Below are 20,302 nucleotides of genomic sequence, written 5' to 3' on the forward strand. Positions count from 1 at the left end.
TCCTGCCCTTCCTTCCTTTTCTACTCTCTCTCTCTATATATCTCTCTCTCTCTGTATATATATATATATATATATATATATATATATATATATATATAAAATTACTGTATATTCTTCCATCTCTCTCTTTCCCCTTTACACTATGGGACAGTGGGACGCTACGATCACTGTCAACCTCCTGCTCCCCTCTCTTCTCTCCGTCGCCTCCCTCTTTCTCACAACCTCCCCTCACTGCCCTCGTTTACTGTACTATTTCTTCCTATCTTATCCCCTGTTCTGTACTTCTCCAGGGTCCTCCTTTCCTCCAGACTGATCGAGTGAAGTGAAAGAGGGGACATATTTAGATCGGGAAGTACAGAAAGAGGGAGAGAGGAGGGATAAGGGAAAGAGAGAGATGGGGGAAAATATAAGGGAGGGGTGATGGAGAGTAGGGTGAGAGGCAGGGAGAGAGGTGGCAGTAGCAGCAACAATAATTACGCGTGGAGGTACTGGCTGGGGCGAGTGGTGGTGGGGCGCGTCGCCATGGTTACCAGTGTTGTTACCTCGTCCCGATCCTCCCCCGCCACCACCCACCACCCACACCCACCCCCGCTCGCCCCGCCCAGTGATACCACATATTCCTCGTATGGGTTGATGATTGGTATATTTATTGGCTTTATTTGAGTAAAATGGAGTGGGAAAGGTATTTGGTTTCGATAAATATGTTAATGCCATCCCAAGTCATGACCTATGTTTGGACGAGTGGTAGACTCGCTTTGGTGCCGTGATGTCAGCTGTGTGGCCGCCAGCACGAGGACCCGAGCTAGCTGTTGAGCCTCCCTTGTTTGTGTGTGTGTTAGAGCTGCGATCACTGCCTCCAGCTTCTACTGTCACCTCCCTCAGTGCTGCTGTACCACTCCGATACCTCTTTCTCTCTCAGCTAGTTATCTTAGTAGCTGAGGTAGAATGACTAGAAGAATAAAACACAGGAGTACTTGTTCAGGGCAGCACATGGAGTTACACCACGATCGTGAAGGAATCATCTTGACAGTAACGTAGTGTTGGCGGTGATAACTACGAGTTTAATGGCTTTTATACCACCGTCGCTCCTGATGACCGACTACACTACAGGATTGCCCACCATCATCATCACTTAAGTGTAACCGACGGTGCTACCACACTTAACCACCACACGGCCATAATATCCACTACCAGCGTGTCTAATCAGGCACTCTCCCTCTACCACCACCACCACCTTTCACCATCTAAATAGTGATTTTCATGACGATCAACTTGGTTACTGACGTTGATAATGGTGTCTGTTGTTTGCTTCAAGTCAACTTACTGTGGCTCACTTGTTGGTTTATGGTGATACATAATGATATTTACTGGTAATATTTCCAAGATGGCCAGGAGGTACTCAGTAGCTGGTGGGGATTCATTGAGGTATAAAGGGGAAACATTAACCTGGTGACCGTGAGAACAATGCCTACCGTCACCACTTCCTCGAGCACCATGCGCCGCCGCCACCACCACCAGTATCACCGCGGCGTTGGTGGTGGCTCATAATGGCAGGGATACAGCCACACCGAAGGAAACGTGGTTCCATCTTGAGACGGACGTGATGTGTATAGTATTGGGAAATATAACAGAAACTTGATTGGAAAAATATTGGATGTTTGAGTGGAAAAAAAAAATTGATTGGAAAAACGTAAAATTAATTATTGGAAAAATATCAGATATTTAATTGGAAAAGAAATCACACCCCCCCAAAAAAATTAACACAAAATATATAGTTACAGTATGGTCTATACCCTTATATCTAAAGCTTGATTGAAGGAAAAATTTAAGTGTGACCATAAGAATAAAATTATAAGTAAATCACCATGAGAGAGCCAGATGGGAACATGTGTAAAAGATCACTGGAAGCTGAAGTAGTTGTGCTAAGAGAGAGTCACCAGACAGCTGCTACAATTAATCCTTAACTTCAAGGGAAAGTCAGACGTGGACTCTCCATTGGTCCTTATATCCAGAGGTAATGAGGTGGTACAATGTGACCTCCCAGAGTGATCTCTACGGCCTCACACAAACCCGGCCTCCAGGGATGGCTTGTAGGTCAGTATCATGGTTTTTGATAATTATCCTTTAATCACTACAGTACTGTACTGTACAGTAAACCCGTGTTATTCGTGGGGATGGGTTCCAAGGAATGGCATGAATAGGCAAAACCGCAAATAGAATAGACGTATACTACCTTAGTGCTCGTCCCCTCTTTTAACTTAACAAATGATTCAACTTTCTTTGTCAGGGTCATCACTGACGTCTGCCTTTTACATCTCACTCCACTAGCACACACTAGGCGGTCTTTTAGGGGCCACTTCACACAAAAACACTAAAGTTTTGAGAGTACAACACGAGATGCCGCATTAATATTCAGTTGTGCTGCGGGAAAAAGCTCACAAGCTAGCCACCATCTGCTTACCGCCAATCGTTGAAATCGCTAATTGCAAACCCACGAATGGCAAGGGTCTACTGTACTGTCCTAGATCTTTCATGAGTTAGTGGTAATTTTCTACCCATGTATGGGTCTTCATGGAGGTATCTGTTATGCTTCCCTTATTATTATTAGGATAGTTGTACTGTATTTCCTAATACATAAATACTGTATATACTGTATAAATACAGTAAGAATACCAGTACCGGTATATAGAAGATAAGTGAATAATATGTAAGGATATTTTGTTAACCACTGTGTAGGGTGATCTCTCTCTCTCTCTGCTGAACAACTTTTTCTGGCAATGGCCAAATAAAATATTAAAATTGGTGTATATTAGTCAAGGAGTTAGTGATACTATTACTGGGTATCATTGTTATTTTGTTTGTACAGTACAGTATACAGTACAGTACCCATACTTTTAGTCAAGGTTGGATCCGTAAATGGATGGCTTAAATTCACAATTGTGAATACGTGCCCGGTAATGTAATGGGCAAATAAGGGATAGAGTGTTGGAAGTATTGAGACCATCCAGTACTGAACAGTATATGGTGTACAGTGGTGTTATAATGCATCACTTGTACACTATGATGGAAAATTTACACGGAAAACCTTTCTACTGAATCGATGAATCATTAATTAATAACCTGAGATGATGGCTGAGGGCTGGTAAATGTGAGGAGAATGGTGCCACCTTCCCTGCTGTTCCTCACTCACTGTATTCTCTTCATTTGTGTACAGTACAGTCTGTGTAAAACACCCAATGGCATAATGTTGTTTGGAGAAAAAAAGAATCGCTAGAGTGCTATATGGTATACAGTACAGGGCCAGTTACGGAGTTTCCCCACATTAAAGAAATACTTATTTCTCTTATATAATCTATTAATGTTGGATTTTATATAATAAATTAACAGTTGTAGTGTACAATACAATTTTTTGGTAAAATAGGTTATAATTAATGATGGAAAATAGCACCACACACCACGGGAGCACTCTGCTAGTTTTTGGCTCGTTATAACTTTACTTCATTTTCATTATAGCTATTAATACAGAAATAGCAGCACAGGAGCTGTACATATACAGTACAGTACAGGGTATACTTTAATTTAATTTTATTTGGATGTGCTTATGTTCTTGTGTTATGGTTATATTGGACAAAACTAATCAGTAAATGAGATGTGATAATGAAGTGTCCTTATCAGTTTTGGTTGTATGGCATGATACTCTGTGTAAATTGTTATTAATATTCAAGATTATTTATAAACAACCTTTCCTAAGAGTGTCTGCACATGTACCCCCTCCCCTCCACCTGTTGTATACATACTCTCACACACATCTCAACGCTTTCCCCTTCTCTATTCCTTCCTCCCCCACCTCTTCCCTCCCTCCCTATTTCTACTTCTCTTTCCCTCATCATTTCTACTCCCTTCTCTTTTATCTCTGTTCCTCCCTCCCCCACCTCATCTCCCCTCTGCCTCCCTTCCATGACACAGTTTTCAGCACTATACTGTACCAGGTCTGGGTGGTTAGTTTGAGTTATCTACCAGTGCAGTACTGTGCTCAAAACTTAAGTGGATGATTGGCTGAGCTGTTAACTAAACCTTCTATTCCCAGAAGTTAAGTGGAAGATTGTGGTGGTTGTTAATTAAACCTTTTTCTCCTCCACTCAGGTGACTGTGCATGAAGAGGATGGGGGTCAACGCATCATGTCAGGCTGATGCGGGGGTCGGTCCTCAGGCCATCTTCAGCGCGTAAGTCAATATATTTAGTTGTGTGTGTGTGTTTTCCCAAGTTTTGAATAAGGTTGGAAGGTTAGGCATGAATTTATTGATAAGATTGTAAATGGGTTTCATGTGTCACCATTGTTTATTTTTGGCCAATGTTTTAGGTTAGGTAGGAGGTCTTGGTAGATCTAGCTGACTGTTGTAAATATGTATCAAACTTAGTCTATTATTGCTGGATGGTTTTTCTAAGTTCTGTGTGTGGTAAGAAAGTTATGTAGGGCTGTTATGCTGTAGTGAGAATTACATCTTTTGTGATTATGTAGGTATAGTATCTTAGATATTTGAGACCCACTTGAAAACACAATGAGCAGCCATGAACACACATATTTTCATGTATTTTGTTGAAAGTGTAGGATTGTAAATACTGTAGGCCTATGTATCATGAACACTTTAGATCATCTTTGGTACACAATTTGCTTTTATTTATGATGGGTCGAGGTTGTGAGGGAGGGAGGAGTGCTTGATGACCGCTACTGTACTGTACATGTATCCAAGACTTCCTGCCTCTGGATCTTGGGTTTTTCTAATATTTTTTCAAGCTTTAGCTATGTCTTGGAGTTGTTTCATCTGTTTGTTACATTTGTTTTTACAGGGGTTTGGTTAGGTTAGGTTAGGTTTATGTCGTAAGTGCAGGAACATAGTGCCTTGTGTTTAGTGTAAATATTGTAAATTTCTTCTTCCCAAGATCTTCTCTGTAATTTATGTACAGTACATAATTCTCATGTAGTGACTAAATTCACATGACTATTTGTATTTGTCACTTCAAAAAGTGTTTACAGTTTTGTCAAGTGTTTCAGTGTTGACAATGGTGTAAATAATCCTCAATGTTTGGATACATCTCTTCATTGTAGTTAGTTGTCAGTGTAGATAATGGATGAGTGTAGTACAATATATGAGTGGGGGAAGAGGAGACAGGACCACTGTACAGTATCTACAGGAAGGAGAAGCAAAGATGGAAGATGGTGTGAGATATAGGGAACGAAGGACAGGGGGTGGGGGGCATTGATCAGGTCTGCACACTTGTATCTTCATTTAGGGGTTAATGCATATTTATCCCTGTTCCTGATTTTGTAAAAACTTTACATTCCTAGTGAGGGAAACCTTGACATTTCCCTACCTTAAGTTTTTAGGTTGCAGTAGGAACAGCTTGGCACTTGTGTAAGTCATATTTTTTTCTCCACAACATACTGTGTGTCCCTCTGTTAGGGCTTTCTCAGGTACAATATCAATCAATCAGTCAGTCAGAGTACCGTCCTCATATCTAAGGGGTGGTGACCACAGTGCTGCACTCTAAACATTCTCGGGCTGTTTTTACCAATCCTCTAAGGTTTTGTATCTCTGGGGACCCAGTTTTGAATTTAATCCATCCATCCCAGTCTCTGCCTTCCTCTGCCCATTAATATTTCTGTTATTGTCTCCTCATCCCTACTTATATATACTTCTTCAAGTGTTTTCCTGTCAGGTATGAACACCTCTAAAACCCTTCATTACTCCCAGGAAGGCACCTTAGAGGATTCCCAAGGATTTCCTTTACCTTAATCTCACATAATAGCTATGTACTTGGCTCTTATTTCACCTTCAGCTCAGTGTTGTGACTACAGTACAGTATATCTGTCATGTAGTACATTATTGTCATGTTAATGATATTGAGGTGCTTTTAAATTTGTGATTTAAGTAGCACTTTATTTCAGTTGGGCTCAGTTCTTGATGCTTTGTTGTTTCAAGTTATTCCACACCTGTAGCTAACAGTGCCTCAAAATTTTAAGTGATAATCACTCCTAATACAGTAGATCCAAAGCAATATTGAGATTTGAGCTTCTGGAGTAATCTGGAATTCAAAGATTTTTGCATTTCATAAATAAAAGATGTTGGGGTTCCCTGGATTTGCGTGTTAGTTATCAGGATTTGGTCTTATGTTATGAGTTTTCCCATACAGTACAGTACTGATAGAAAGAATTACAACAGGATCATTCATGTGCTCTGCAAACAGAATGGTTGCCGATGCACTGGTTTCTCTGCCCTTGATGGTATTCTGACTTTAGAGCAAATTAGATGAAGTGGCTGTGCTGCCAGCTTCCACACTCTAGCACAGTACACTGACCTGGTGGGGGTTCTAGTCTTGGGTTTAAGATTATTGTATTCACACTTATTTCAGGATTTGAATTATTTAAACTACGTTCATTAAGTTCTTAAAAAACAAATCTCTTGAATTTCAAAAGTGTCCGTGTTTGCCCAGATTTACAGGGTGGCTTCTTGATTTTCCTTGCATCATTTGCCTATACAGTACTTGTGTTGGTGGTGTAGTGAGAGAGGACCATCAGTGGTGACTGACTGTATAGAGAGAGACAGTTAGGGACTGAGCCACCACTGTGTGTATCATGAAGGATTCATTCATTCATTGCTGCTTTGGCCTGACAAGATCCATCGGTATATGTTTTAGGCTTTAGTCAACTTTGTTTAGTATTTTATTATTAGTATTATTTCCTCTTTGGTAGCCTACATTATGGTACTGTATAGGTTATGGTAGTCTAGGTTAGCCTCTCCAGCTTTCAGTGATATTTTATATACTGTACTGTATCTTTTTCTTTGTTCTCCATTGTAGTTGTTCTGTTCACGTTTATTTTCCACAGAAGAGTTTTATTGGACATGTATTCCTCATAGTTTAGAATATTTATATAGTACTGTACTGTACTGTAAACAGGTACAGTATACTGTACTCATATATACTGTAGCTATTCAAATATTTGTCTCTGTTAGTTTCCAAATGTGCTTGGTACCGGTATTTTCTATTTGTGTTTTTATGCGGTCAAGAAAATCGGGAACTTAGGAACTTGATTCTTGCCTAAGTGTTTTTGCTATGGAAAAATTTGTTTGGGAAAAATTATTATTATAGGAAAAAAAGGGGAATGAAAACTGTAATTTTTCTAAGAATAATCCTTCACAGTACGTACTGTATATGCTGTACTTCCTGGTGACCCCTTGGTAAATGTTCCTAATTTAGACCCCCCCCCCCTCCCCCGAGTGTTTCCATGGTAGACTTTGCAGTAAAGTACCAAGCCTCGTAAATGTACTTGTTAACATTTCATCCCCACTACATTCTGGAGTTTTCACATCTATTAATTCCTCAAACAATGCTCTCATGTGTCATGGCCCCTGTTAGAGGCTATCTCTTCACTGTGTCACATTCAACATGTTCCTTCATTGTTTTGTCTAAAACTAGAGTACTGTAGTACTGTATCTATTAAGGTACTGTATAGTATAGGGCTTTTGTACAGTACCACTTTCTTCATACAGTACAGTACAGTACCAAAATATATAGTACAGTATATGTACAGTACTATACTGTTGGGTTATTTTACATTATTTATGAAAAAAGTTTTCCTGTCTTACATTTGGTGAACAAATTAAACTGTCAGTACACTACAGTATTTTCCTTTAGTATAGTACAGGGTAGTTGTTTGTTTATTCTAACTTGACCATTTAGTGCACAGTACCAAACACATGTTGTGTACAGTACCAGAATTCCCACTAAATCCTATTTATGTTTTTAAGATTGCTATGGTTAACCTAACATTGGAAAACAGATGTTTACTGGTACTGTACTTGTGAGTTGTCCCTTGTATTGTATGTTTTGATGAGAAGGAGTTTGGTCTTCTTAAGTGACGGAGACAATATGGTGGTGTTGAGGTGTTATTTTTAAGTGCGTTACAGTTTGTTTAAAATGTGTTATCAGCATAAAGTTATGTGCTTTATATTTCAATTATTTCCTATTATTTTATCCATATTTAACTAATTATTTTTTTTTATGTTTTGTTGCCTTTTGAGCAGAGGTTTTCAGGAAGCCTTCTGATGATTATTGATATTTTTACCAAATGAGAAAGTTTATGATGCTGGTTTTTAACAGCTATTTCTCCTTAAGAAGCCACTTTGGTGACAACAACCTAATTTATGGACTTTGTTTCTAGTTGGCGGCCTCCGTTTTTGGAAGTTCGGTGCCGCATTGGAGCCGCTGTGTTTCCAACTCCGTGAGCCCATGTTATATTTTTTGTCGCTTTTGCACCTTTTTTGGTACAGTTCAACCCCTTAGATTACAAGCTTTTGCAGCAATTTCTTTTCTTTTTGAAAATTTTTGTCAAAAGGTTAAATTTGTCAGACATAGATACTGGATTTATTAAGTGGAAATTAAAGATAAACTATCATTTTACATTAATAGCTACAGGTTCACTGTATTGTGCAGTATATAACAAGCATATTGTATACTTTTATGAATAATGTTATTTCATTAATCACATCTATCTGTACAGTATTTAAAAGTTGCAGGCTTTGTTTGTAACTGAGGGGTTGAATTTGAGGAGGGAGGATGAGGGCAGTTTTTTGGCACCAAATTTTATTTTGTTTAGTGATTATTTAGTTACCACCAGCTTTTTCAGTACAGTTCATGGTTTAGAATTTTCAAGTCAAGAGTAAATTTTTTACATTCATGACAAGAGCAAATACTTAACTGAGGTAGATGTTAATACAAAAGAGATTAATTGTTTGAAGAGCCGCTGTGTAGAGCATCAGGTGTAAGATGTAGACACCTGATAACACTCGCTATACTGTACCTCATGTTTCTCATTGTTTTACTTCCCTCTTGCTTATTTATCTTCCCCTCACTCAAGACCTTGTACTGTGCCAGTCTCTCTTACTGATACATCACTACTGTAAATATTTATTGTATATCTCTTCCTTATATTGTATATCTTTCTGTTCTGTATCTCTTGTATATACAGTATATGTACTAAAGTGTGTGGAGATCCCTGACTCTACTATGGTACAGTAGTTTGTTGTTGCACTACTAATCATTCAGCTGTTCTTCCCACATCATGCATTAGAATGATAGTTGCTAGCACTAACTTCTTATTACTAACAGGGAGCAGTAGCTTACATGGTTAATAGTCAAGTGTTTAACTAGTGATGAATCTGAGATGATAGTGTTAGCCACCTGGCCCATCCACCATCATTAAGGAAGACACAGTATCAGGTCAACTTGTACCAGTATATGCATGTGGTAATGACAGGTTGTTGAAGTACTTGTGCTTTACTGTATTGTATTTTAATACTTTTGCAATAGAAATATGGTAGTTATTGTTAACAGGAAAAAAGGTGTTAGTAATTATTTTTTCCCAACATTGTTTTATTTTGGGTTAAACAAGAGTGTGAAGATACCCATCCATGGTACTCTGAAGAAAAAATATTAGGGAAGAAATAGATAATTGTTTTTAATAGCTACAGCATAAATGTTGGTGTGAAAGTGCAATCAGGAACTCATTGCCTTGACTATTAGGAATATTATTAGAAGTAATTAGCATGGTGAACATTAATGAATTACAGTCCTCCTTCATTTAATGTGATTTATCAAAAAGAAAATTGACAAAAGATAGTATGATGGTTGGTGTCCACATGGGCCCCAGACCTATTATTCTCTCACTTAACCAAACCATTAGTGTTGGGTCTGTGGGCCTGGAACCATCTAGTACTGCACTTTGTTCAATGAAGACTAGAACTCATTAGGAAGGGGCCCTAACCTCCATAGTTGTTAGGTTAGAGTGGAATCTATTAGGATTGGGCCTTATATTACAGTACAGTACTGGTCATTCCTTGAACAACCTGTTGCCATACATCATGACACTCCACAGGGTCTCACCTCTGTTGTCTCTTATTTAAAGCTCAATTGAAGATAACGTACTTGTATGAAATCTCTCATTTGAAGTACCTTGAAGTGAACTATACATAATTGAAAATTTTAAGGTTCATACAATATTTGACACTTGGATGTAGAAAAAATAGATCTTGTAATGGTAAGAAATTACAGTACTATACTGTATACAGTATATAGAAACTGACCGAGACAAAATAACCGTTACAAGATGTTTGTATGTAAGAGTCATGTAATATGTGTGTCAGGCATGTGATTCTTTGTTCATGTCCCCCTCCCCTCCAAAAAAATCGCCTCAGGTTTTAGAATAGAGGTTCAAACACAGAGTCACAATGTAGTGTTGATGCTTGTAGACCTCATTGTGTGTCTTAACCGTTCATGTGGCTATAGATCAATTAATGGTCTCCTAATTTTAAAAGGCCCCAGTTTAACCTAATCTAATGGTTAGGTTGAAGGTTGAATTAGGGGCCTGTTAAGACTGGGGCCCATTTAATCAGTAGCCCTTCCACAGCATCATTATTTTTTATTCATATTTGCATTAAAACATTTTTCACACCTTAGATTTATAACGGCTTATTTGCATAACTCATTAATGCTCACTTGTGATGGGTTAATAAATTGTCCTTGTGATTTTGATTATGTACCGTGTATATGCGTATGTTTAGTATGGCGAATGATGCCTAGATAGATAGACAGAAAGATGTCATTAATTCAAGGCCAATAGTGACAGTAGTTGCAAGATCAAGTTACTGTATTAATAGTTATAAGCACTAACACTTTTTTCAGTTCTAGAGTTGTTTTATAAGTTTGTGGATGTGAATGAATGTTTGTGTTCATCCTGCATGTTTCCTTCTGATTCCTTAGATTTTCATAAACAATTTTTCCCATTGATTTGACTCTTACTTGTTATGCACAGTATAGTGATATGAAGTGCTGTGTAGGAACAAAGGACTCATTTTGTATGCTGCATATGCAAGTGGTGTGTGTGTGTGCGTGCGTGCGTGTTCTTCTTCTTCTCCTTTATCAGATTATTACAGGAAAGTTTGGATTGCCTGAAGACTAGCCCCAGCTTATTTCCCCTAAAGATTAACCTAACCTAACCCCTCCAGGTAGCATTAGGGTGTTTAATCATCAGGTGAAATGAGCCGGGGGGAGGGCTAAGCTTCAGGTGGTGAAGTTGTCCCTATCATTACTGACTCCAAATTTCTTGCTTGATTTTAAGGTATCTCAGAAGCTACAAGAGGTAAAATGTTACAACTCTTGACACTAGACATAAGATTTGTAGGGTCTCTATTTTCAAGCTGTAATGTTCCTGTTTGTTTGTTTTTTGACATTGTTCATATTTTCTTTTTGAAAATTGAAGATTGTTCAAAGTTTCTTTGGTCACATTGATAAATTTTCTGCAATATCACTACTGTACGTTCTAGCTGAAAACCAGCATATCTGCCCTAGTTGTAATTAATGGACAATTGATTATAAATAAATTAAGAAGCTCAAGTAAATGTAATTAATCCACCGCTTGATATACCAAAATGTTGTAATCCTTGTTGTTCACTTGCCGTACCATTGAGAAGCTGTGTACATCAACTCAACCCTCTGATAATGTGCCTCTACATCAGCCCAGGCTTCCATTTTTTTCTTTTTATTATTAATTTCATAAAATATTTTGAGTAATTTACTTTCAGAACTTTTCCATAATTACAGTACAGTACATTATCAAGTTATTGACTGCAGAACTTTTTTCTTAATTGTCAAAGTTATTGAATTGCAAACCATACCATTTATTTCCTTTGTTTTTATGTACAGAAAAGTGGATTATATACAGTATACAAAAGGAGAGGAACACATTGAGGGTTGGCTCTCTCTTTACTGACATTCTGAACATTTTGATGAACACAGTGAAGAGGCTCTACTGTACAGTATATATTGCTGTGCCTGTCGTTTAAATTGAACCTGAGATTAAGTTAGTTATGAATCAAGCTATAGCTTTGGAAACAACACTCATGCAGGATCCTTGGAGTTGAGGATAATGTAGTTGGAAAAAGGAGGTCTTGATAGCCTCTGTGGCTGATAGTAAGTTAAGTGCACAAGAAATCTGGGTAAAGAAAAACTTCACCAACTTTTTATGTGTGAATATTATAGCACAAGTTTCCAAGATACAGAGAAGCACAAAACAAGAACTGTAGAACTAGAACAAAGTTATCCAGACAGTACCTATACTACTGTACTAGTAATACAGTAAAGGGAACTAGAAAGATAAGGCATGGAAACCTTAAGGCGATGTTGGTAGAAGTACAGTACAAGACTACAGGGTATATGGTTATAGAATCTATGAGGAACTGATAAGTAGACCTTACAGTACAGTACTGTATATTATTTTATCTTAGGTGAGGTTAGCATAGGGTTAAACAAGACTGATGGGTATATGGTTATAGAATCTATGAGGAACTGATAAGTAGACCTTACAGTACAGTACTGTATATTATTTTATCTTAGGTGAGGTTAGCATAGGGTTAAACCTGTTGATGCTGCCCCAACACTCCACGGGTATTGACCGTTATATGATGGATCTATACTTTATAGAATCGATCAAGTTTACCACGTTAAAAATTAATACCATTTACCTCTATGTGCTGGCTAAGATAAGTTTTACAATCGTCACTACCAGAATGCTTTTCCCGCATTTACACGGCAATGAAAAAGTAATGTGCAGTAACTAGAAATATTCCGAGATAGTTTGATGCAATCTTAGAAGGGCATAACTTGTGCGACCCATGTGGGAGGCTCTGCCCGTTCCCGGTGACTGCCAGGTTGAACTGCGTCACTCACCTGGAGGATGGTTTGTGCATTCAAGAAGCTATGTTTTGTACAGTACATGAAATAATAGATACTTTACCACTAAATGTGAGAATAAATAAAAACAATAAATAAAGGAAAATACAAAAAATATTGCATTGCCCTTTGACAATACCGTAGTGTATGATAATTATTGATTTATTTATTATTTTTTGCACATTCTGTAGGAAAGATTAGGTTTTCCTCCCCGAAGTTACGAGTTGAAAAATAACCGCCCTGGGTGATAACTCGGGCTCGTGAGGGTCTCGGGAACAGAACGTATTTCCTCATAAGTTATTAATATTGATATATGAACGATCTTTTAATGATAGCTTTTTGTAGTTGTAACCCCATCATATAACAGTCAACAACTATATAGCACAGTATAAAAAATTATAATTTAATTAAAAAAAATAGGTACAGTATACAGTACTGTACTGTACTTATATTTAATTTTGAGTTCAAGTTGAACCTTTCTTCTGTAGGAATTGAAACATGTGCACAGGAAAATAATTGCCACAAGTGAATGGTTGCATATATACAGCACACTTAAACTTAAAAGTACTGTACATGTACAGTAGCTAAACCAACTATCTATGCCGTGGGGGTCGATATGCTCTGAAATTTTACGTAAGTAGTGACAGCCCTCATATACCAAAATTTATCGTCCATGGTCTCATATTGTTTCCCACAAAGTATGCACATATAGTTGTATTAGCTACTGTACATACAGAATTGTACATTGCACGAATTTACAAACTTGAATGTGGGTTGCATGCATACATGTCCAGCATAAGCATTACATGCATGCACCTGGGTACACACACGTACACTATGCATGTTCACATATGTACATATGTAAAGAGCATACAATATTTGTATGAAGTTTAGTGTTACAATTCCCATACGCTATTGTTATAACCCAAAGCATGTCTTCATGCACCATACCACAGTACTGCAGTTCACACATATTGCATCCAAACAATATTTTCACTTGTCAATAATGACATTTAATTTTATTAAATACTGGTGGTAATATCAGTTATAAAATTTTTGCCGGAACAGTGGCTAAAATCCGTACTTCTATTTAAGATACAAATTATTGTCGTACCATTTGTATATTAATGAACTAAAGCTGCCCTGTCATTTCCACCTAGATTGCTTTTTGGCAATATCCTTTTTCATGCTGCTTCACAATTTAGAAATTGAAACTAGTAGTTTAAAATGTATACTTTAATTCTATAAGTTAATTTTTATTATTTTATGCATGATGTGTCTAAGAATTCAGATCAATGATATGTAAGTACAGTAGTGTCTGTCTGTATGTTCTTTGTAATTAAGAAGCTGAAATTAATGGTTTAGCTAGATTATATACAACAGTTCCATTTGTTTTTATGACCTACAAACTGAAGGTTATGTTGTAAATTACATACATTACATTAATGTTTTTACATGGGTTGTGTAGGTACAGTACAGTATGTTAACTTTCTCCTCCCTGGACTTTGAAACACCTGTAGTCAGACTGTCAATTGTTTTTTATGTGTGAGTGTGTTTGTGCAGAGTAGATATTGTATATACAGTACAGTACTGGCGGTGTTTATGGTCTCTTTAAGTTGTTTTCCAAATACCGTAGACATGGATGGATTTATAAAATAGTGTTTTGAAATGGAAATAATATAATCAGTATTTACTCTACCTGTATAAGGAATGTGTTTATGTGCTGCTTTGTAATCTTAGAAGAAAAGGTACAGGCATTCTCAAATTTATGAAAGTTTAAGTTCCCAAAAGTCCTTTTGTAAATCAATTTTTCATAAATTGGATCACATTTTCCCATAGACTCTCATCATAAAGTTAGAAAAACGTTATTACAAAAAATAACCCTCTCCAAAATGTCTTAAAATGCACAAACATGTTTTTAGTGAATGCAACAGTTATAAGCAAATAATAGACATACCAGTAATAAGTGAATTACTGTATAATTATGTAGTAGTACAGTACAATACAGTAATGATTTCATACCTGTATAGAAGACCCTAGATATTTGCAGGGGTGAGGTTCTTGAAAACCCTTCTAGCATGGGAACCTTAGTTCAATGGAAAAAAAGAGGGTTGGATTTCAGGAATGATTGAACATGGTGGGGGGGGGAATACTGTTGTAAACTAAATATCTGAGAACAATGACTACAACAAACACTAACCAGTACAGGTACTGTACCTGTAAAAGCTAATAAACTCTAGAAAGTACAGATAATGTGTTTTTCCTTATCTTTGATGATAATACAGTACAGTACAGGTTGAAGCTCCCATATCCGGCAACAATGGGACCGACTCTGATCCGGATATAGGAAATTAACATTACAGTACAGTATTTAGAAGGTCATAATTCTTATTTACCGATACTCTGTATACATTGTCTTTTATATAATTTCCTCAGAAGTGTTTTAGGTGTAGAAAAACACAGATTGGTACAGTACAATACTGTACATGTATGTACAGTAAGTCCTCACTTAACGTCGTGGTTACGTTCCAGAAAACGAGACATTATACAAAATAACGTTAAGCGGATCAATTTTCCCCATAAGAAATAGATAAAATGCAGGAGTTATGTTCCCCCTCCCCCTTGCCCCATGAAATACATTACATATATACAGAAAATCATTGCCATTTCTATAGAAAATATTGCATACATATACAACTGCTAAGTTTGTATTGGTACTCACTGATGGGCGAAGGTGGTAGGGCTAGTGTATGGTGGGTAGTGGAGCGAAGGAGTCCGCCGCTGGTTGCCCCTCCTCGGCCTTTGGCTGTTGTGAAGAAGCTGCTTCTGCCATCCCACGACGAAAAAATTAATTGGGAACTGCCTGTATACAGTTCAGTACCTGTGTAAATTACACATTACAGTCGACATATTTCTTTTATGTTTTCTATTCTATGGATTTCTTTTTGTGAATATCGTATGTAAAATTTTATTTCTTGTGATAGATTTCACTTCAGACGTTGGGCACACACGAACAATGTGAAAATTATGAGTGTCCCTTGTTATCCTGGGAGGGGGACACTATATTGTATGGGTTCTATCTTGAGTCAGTACAATACAGTACACTAATAGATTTTAGTTAAGTTTGGTATGTGGATCTATCACAACAATATCTCTGACAGAATCAAAACTCAGTATATTATCATTGTTGTACAGAATTCTGGCCCCTTAGGCTTTGTTATAGCACAGCAGAGGCTTATCCACTTTTCCAACCATCTGTATTAAATGATGCATTATTGACATTTTGTATATTTTAAAAATCTTTGAAAGAAGTGTAATAAAATTTCAGTGTACAGTACTGTACTGTATTATTGTAGAGAAAACTGGGCATGTAGATGGGGAGGGGGAATGTCTTGGATTGCCCAGTTGGGTTGCTAATTAAAGAAACTGTAACAATATTAATATTGCTCTAAAAAGTACTGAAGCTTGCAGTATTGTCCTTATGGAGTTGTAGTATAAAAATATTTGTTTGGGCCGCCCATGAAAGCTAAAATAGCCCCCAAGTTATGTTCAATAATAAAAAGGTAATAATACAAGGGTTTGTACAAAAAAAAATCCCATCAAACAAATCATTTATCTTAGCTCATAACTAGAAATAAATATTTGCTATGTACTGTGTAACTATTAATTTTTTATTTTATCCCTTTTGTGATCAATTTATCCATCATGTTGTGTAGGCTCCACTTTCTGCAGTATCAGGGTGACTGCTGTACTGTACAGCTTACTGATTGGTTTTCTCCTACAGGGAAAAGAAAAAGAAATTGACAAGCCTGGCAACCTTACGAAAGAAGCTGATTCGTCGGCGACGGTCATCCAAGTCATGTGACCATGCACGTGTGATCCGAGAGTTGGTGAGTGATTGGACGGTGCGGGAAGTGACGGCGTTGTACGAGGAGTATGAAGCAAGTGCCGCTCTCAAGGATCTCACCGTGCAGGTAAAGAGACTACATACTGTATACTGTACTGTATTGTACCTAGGAGGTGATGTTTACTGTCAAAGGCATAATGTACCCAGGAAATGATGTAGTATGAGTCTACTGTACTGTCAGAGGATAAGGCATTTCACAAGTTTGTGCCTAATCCAACCTAACCCAACGTTCTGTTTATAAAGTTAAATATGAATGACAACTGGTAGATTATCTGGCACATTCATGAGACTCATCCAGTCTGCTCTGCTTCTGATAAACTATCTACCTGTACAGTAAAGTAATCCCCCGGGTTATGGCAGGGATGCATCCTTGAACAGTTGACCATAACGTGAAGTTCTTTAACTTGAGCCACATTTTCCCATTGACTACCATTATATAATTGGAGATGCGCTCCTAAAGAAACTTTTTGGGCAAAATGATGTAATGCAAGCACACTTATGAATAAAAATAATAATTTTTAATTGCAGGCATTGATCAATTTTTAATATAATATGAAAATAAATATACAAAGCACTTGATTTTAGCTCGCTACAAATGATGTTGAGTGCTGGGTGAGGTGAGGTGAGGTGATGGAATGGCAGTATTGGCAGACATAGTAAGCCCTGATGTTTTTGTAATCAGGCTGTTTTTCTCTAATATCAAACTTCATAAAACATCAAGTTTTATATCCAGCATAATTCCTTTATGGGCTCTTTTAGCATTACTGTTGTCACTTGCACTTGTTGGCCTCTCCACTCATCTTGAATAAGGATAATACTGTACAGTCTTGAATAAGTGTTAAATCCAAGAGCTGGGGTCAAGAGATTAAATATACATGCTGGGAGATATATACAAAATGTGCCCAGCGGCGTGGGTAGGTTGCGAATCGGCATTTGGTGGTAGCAAACACCAAGAAATCCTCACCAAATAAATTGTAATGTCTGTGAAATTTTTTTTTTTCTATATCGTGATTTTTGTGTTAAAAAATTTGAAAATTTACTCCATTTCTGTAAGGTTGAAATTATGGGCTGTATCCTGAGTTTAGTTGTCATAACTTATCAATTCTGTATTGGCAAATTTCCACACCCTGAGTTTCTGTAACGTGGGGAATACCTGCACAGTACAGTGTATTCCTAAAATCCCTGATGAATATAAATAATCTCACAAAAGTACAGTAAAAATTAAGAGGTACTACTTAAGATGTTTTAAGGGAATTTTTATTTCCATCATTGACAGTAAGGTTACAACATCCCTGAATGGGTTATTGCCTGCTTATTGAATTAGACGTTGGAACCATATCTTGGCTGGCTCGTTTACTCTTCTTTTGGGGCTGTCAAAATAAATGTTTTGTTCCACTAATGTCAGGGAGTTTGATAAAACAAAACATGAAGGAAGTAATTAAGTAGGTTGTTTGAAAAGTTCAGTTCAGTATGATATGTATAGAGGGAAACCGAATATCACTTGTTGTCTGTGGAGCTACATAAAGAACTCTTATTGAACTTCTATTGATTGAAAGTAAAACTTTTGGCGTTCTTTATTTGTAGTGTTACGGGTCGCGAATGGGATATGCTGACAAAGTCGCCCCTTGTTGTGAGCATGTATGAATATGCTGCGAATATCCTGACTTGGGTCCAACGATTCACAACCGTAACAAAGTTAACTGCTCACAGAAGTTCAAAACACTTACAGAACAAGCATAGGACCCGAATAGATAACCCTCTCCCCAGGTGAAAGTAAAGGGGGAATAAAATTAGTTACATTTACTTACTACAAAACACAAAGAAATATAAACACTGTGCACATAGAATAATAAGAACCTAACTCCTAACACACAAAATAATCAACTAAATCCTAACCAAACCTACGTACAAATCTAACCTAAACAACATACGGGAAAAGGGAACACAATGGAGGAAAGTGGGAACGTAGAATTCTACTTAAGGTCTGATGGTCCCCGTGGTAGCAGAGGAGGTCCAGCCGTCCTCGTGATAACTGGGGAGAAGTAAGTCAAGTTGTACTGCAGATATCCCAGAGGAGTAGTCAAGCCTTGGGAATAGGAGTAACCAGCCAGGGCAGTAGCTGAAGGTGTACTTGCTGCACTCGGGCAGGAGAAGTCGTTTTCGGCTCCGGTCGAAGACTGTTGAGTAGGTGAAGCAACCGAGAACCAGGGTCTAGGTAGGAGGTGAAACTGCAAGTATGGGCACAAAAGTGACGAATCAACCTCCTAGATGGCGTGGACAGTTTGGTTGACGGGGCAGTTACCAGGCGAAGTGCCGATAATTAGTGATGAGACTACGGCCCAATGAAGGTTGGGTCGTAACAGTAGCTATATCCTGCCTTTTGCCGAAGCTTTGTCAGTTTTTCAGAGTAAATGTTTAACTCTTAGGCTTTGGGTCACTTCATATTTCTTTTTTAATTTTGTGGTACTGCTTGTATCACCACAGAGGCCCGACATGGTTATGTTGCCAAGTTTGCATTTATGTTTCAATTGCTCACATATGTGAGCCTCTCAGTCTCCATTCTCAGTAGCTTCTCATCTTTTGTGATGTAAGGATCGCACCCTTGGATTTCACGCGCCTTACCTCATATTTCTACCCCCCAAGTACAAGTATAGTAGAGGACTCTTGACCATCAGCAGATTCGTGATCAGTTACTGGAAGCAGTAATAATAATTGTAAATAGTAACATAAAAACAAGTGTCCTGTAACTCGTACTGCCTACAAATCAGTGTCGTTCATCTCACAGTATTGCCAACCTCACCCCACTGCCTCACACACATGCCTTTTTATGCACATTCTCGACTCTTCCTAGCCCCTGTGATGCCGACCTGTGACAAGTACATGAATTTCTTTTCTGTTTATATCATGCATGACCAGTTTGTAAATTTAGATATGTATTTGTTTGTTTTTAAGATTTGGGGGAATAAACCTTGGGGGAAGGGGGGGGGGGGATATGCCTACCATAGCCCCGTGCCTGCTGGTTAAAACTGGGACGATCATTTGTAAACACCTAGTACTGTACAGTAAATTAGTATCGTAAATGAATTTGTTGAAAAATGGAATAGTGTCATTCAATATTTTAAATAATATAATACCCTGTGTTAGTATTTTTCTATTTACATTATTATATCTTGTTGAAATTTGAGCAGAGATTAACAAACATCATTGGTTTGGTTGGTATGTGTTAAATTATAATAGATATAGTCTTGAGGCTTTACATAAAGTGTAGCTTCAGAGTTTTACAGAATATCTTTAATATCTAACTGTGGTTCTTTATAAGGCTGACCTCGCTCGACCACCGGCCCCGACCTACAAACAGGACCTGAGTGACCTCTTCGACTACAAGTACTGCACAGATGTTGACCTGGTGTTCCAGGGAGCCATCTTCCCCGTCCACCGGGCCATCCTCAGCATCAGATGTCCTTATTTCCAGGTACTGTACCACACATTTTTATTCTCAGGGACAATGAAGTTATGGTGGGGGGAATACTGTATACAGTAGTCATGATGCTGTCCACCTGCATAATAACTTCGAGTTGTATTGGTCACATAATGACTAAACTTCTTAC

At 37.7% G+C, this 20,302-nt stretch overlaps 1 protein-coding gene across 6 annotated transcripts in view; it reads left to right on the forward strand.

Moving 5' to 3' along the window:
• LOC121875301 (BTB/POZ domain-containing protein 7-like) overlaps positions 1 to 20,302 on the forward strand; it is a 76,337-nt gene that overhangs the window by 23,430 nt on the left and 32,605 nt on the right. The window contains exons 1-6 of one of the 6 annotated variants that reach the window (XM_042379776.1): positions 785 to 2,094; positions 4,144 to 4,224; positions 8,223 to 8,282; positions 11,178 to 11,198; positions 16,572 to 16,761; positions 20,014 to 20,166. In XM_042379776.1, coding sequence (XP_042235710.1) covers positions 4,154 to 4,224; positions 8,223 to 8,282; positions 11,178 to 11,198; positions 16,572 to 16,761; positions 20,014 to 20,166 — 495 coding nt within the window. In that variant the 5' untranslated portion in view covers positions 785 to 2,094; positions 4,144 to 4,153. Of the gene's footprint in view, positions 1 to 784; positions 2,095 to 4,143; positions 4,225 to 8,222; positions 8,283 to 11,177; positions 11,199 to 16,571; positions 16,762 to 20,013; positions 20,167 to 20,302 lie in introns of those variants that run through there. The other 5 variants (XM_042379771.1, XM_042379773.1, XM_042379775.1 and 2 more) reach the window with 5 other exon arrangements.

This window comes from Homarus americanus, unplaced genomic scaffold (genome assembly GCF_018991925.1).
Source record: "Homarus americanus isolate GMGI-L3 unplaced genomic scaffold, GMGI_Hamer_2.0 scaffold56241, whole genome shotgun sequence".
In the NCBI taxonomy this organism is placed as follows: domain Eukaryota; kingdom Metazoa; phylum Arthropoda; class Malacostraca; order Decapoda; family Nephropidae; genus Homarus; species Homarus americanus.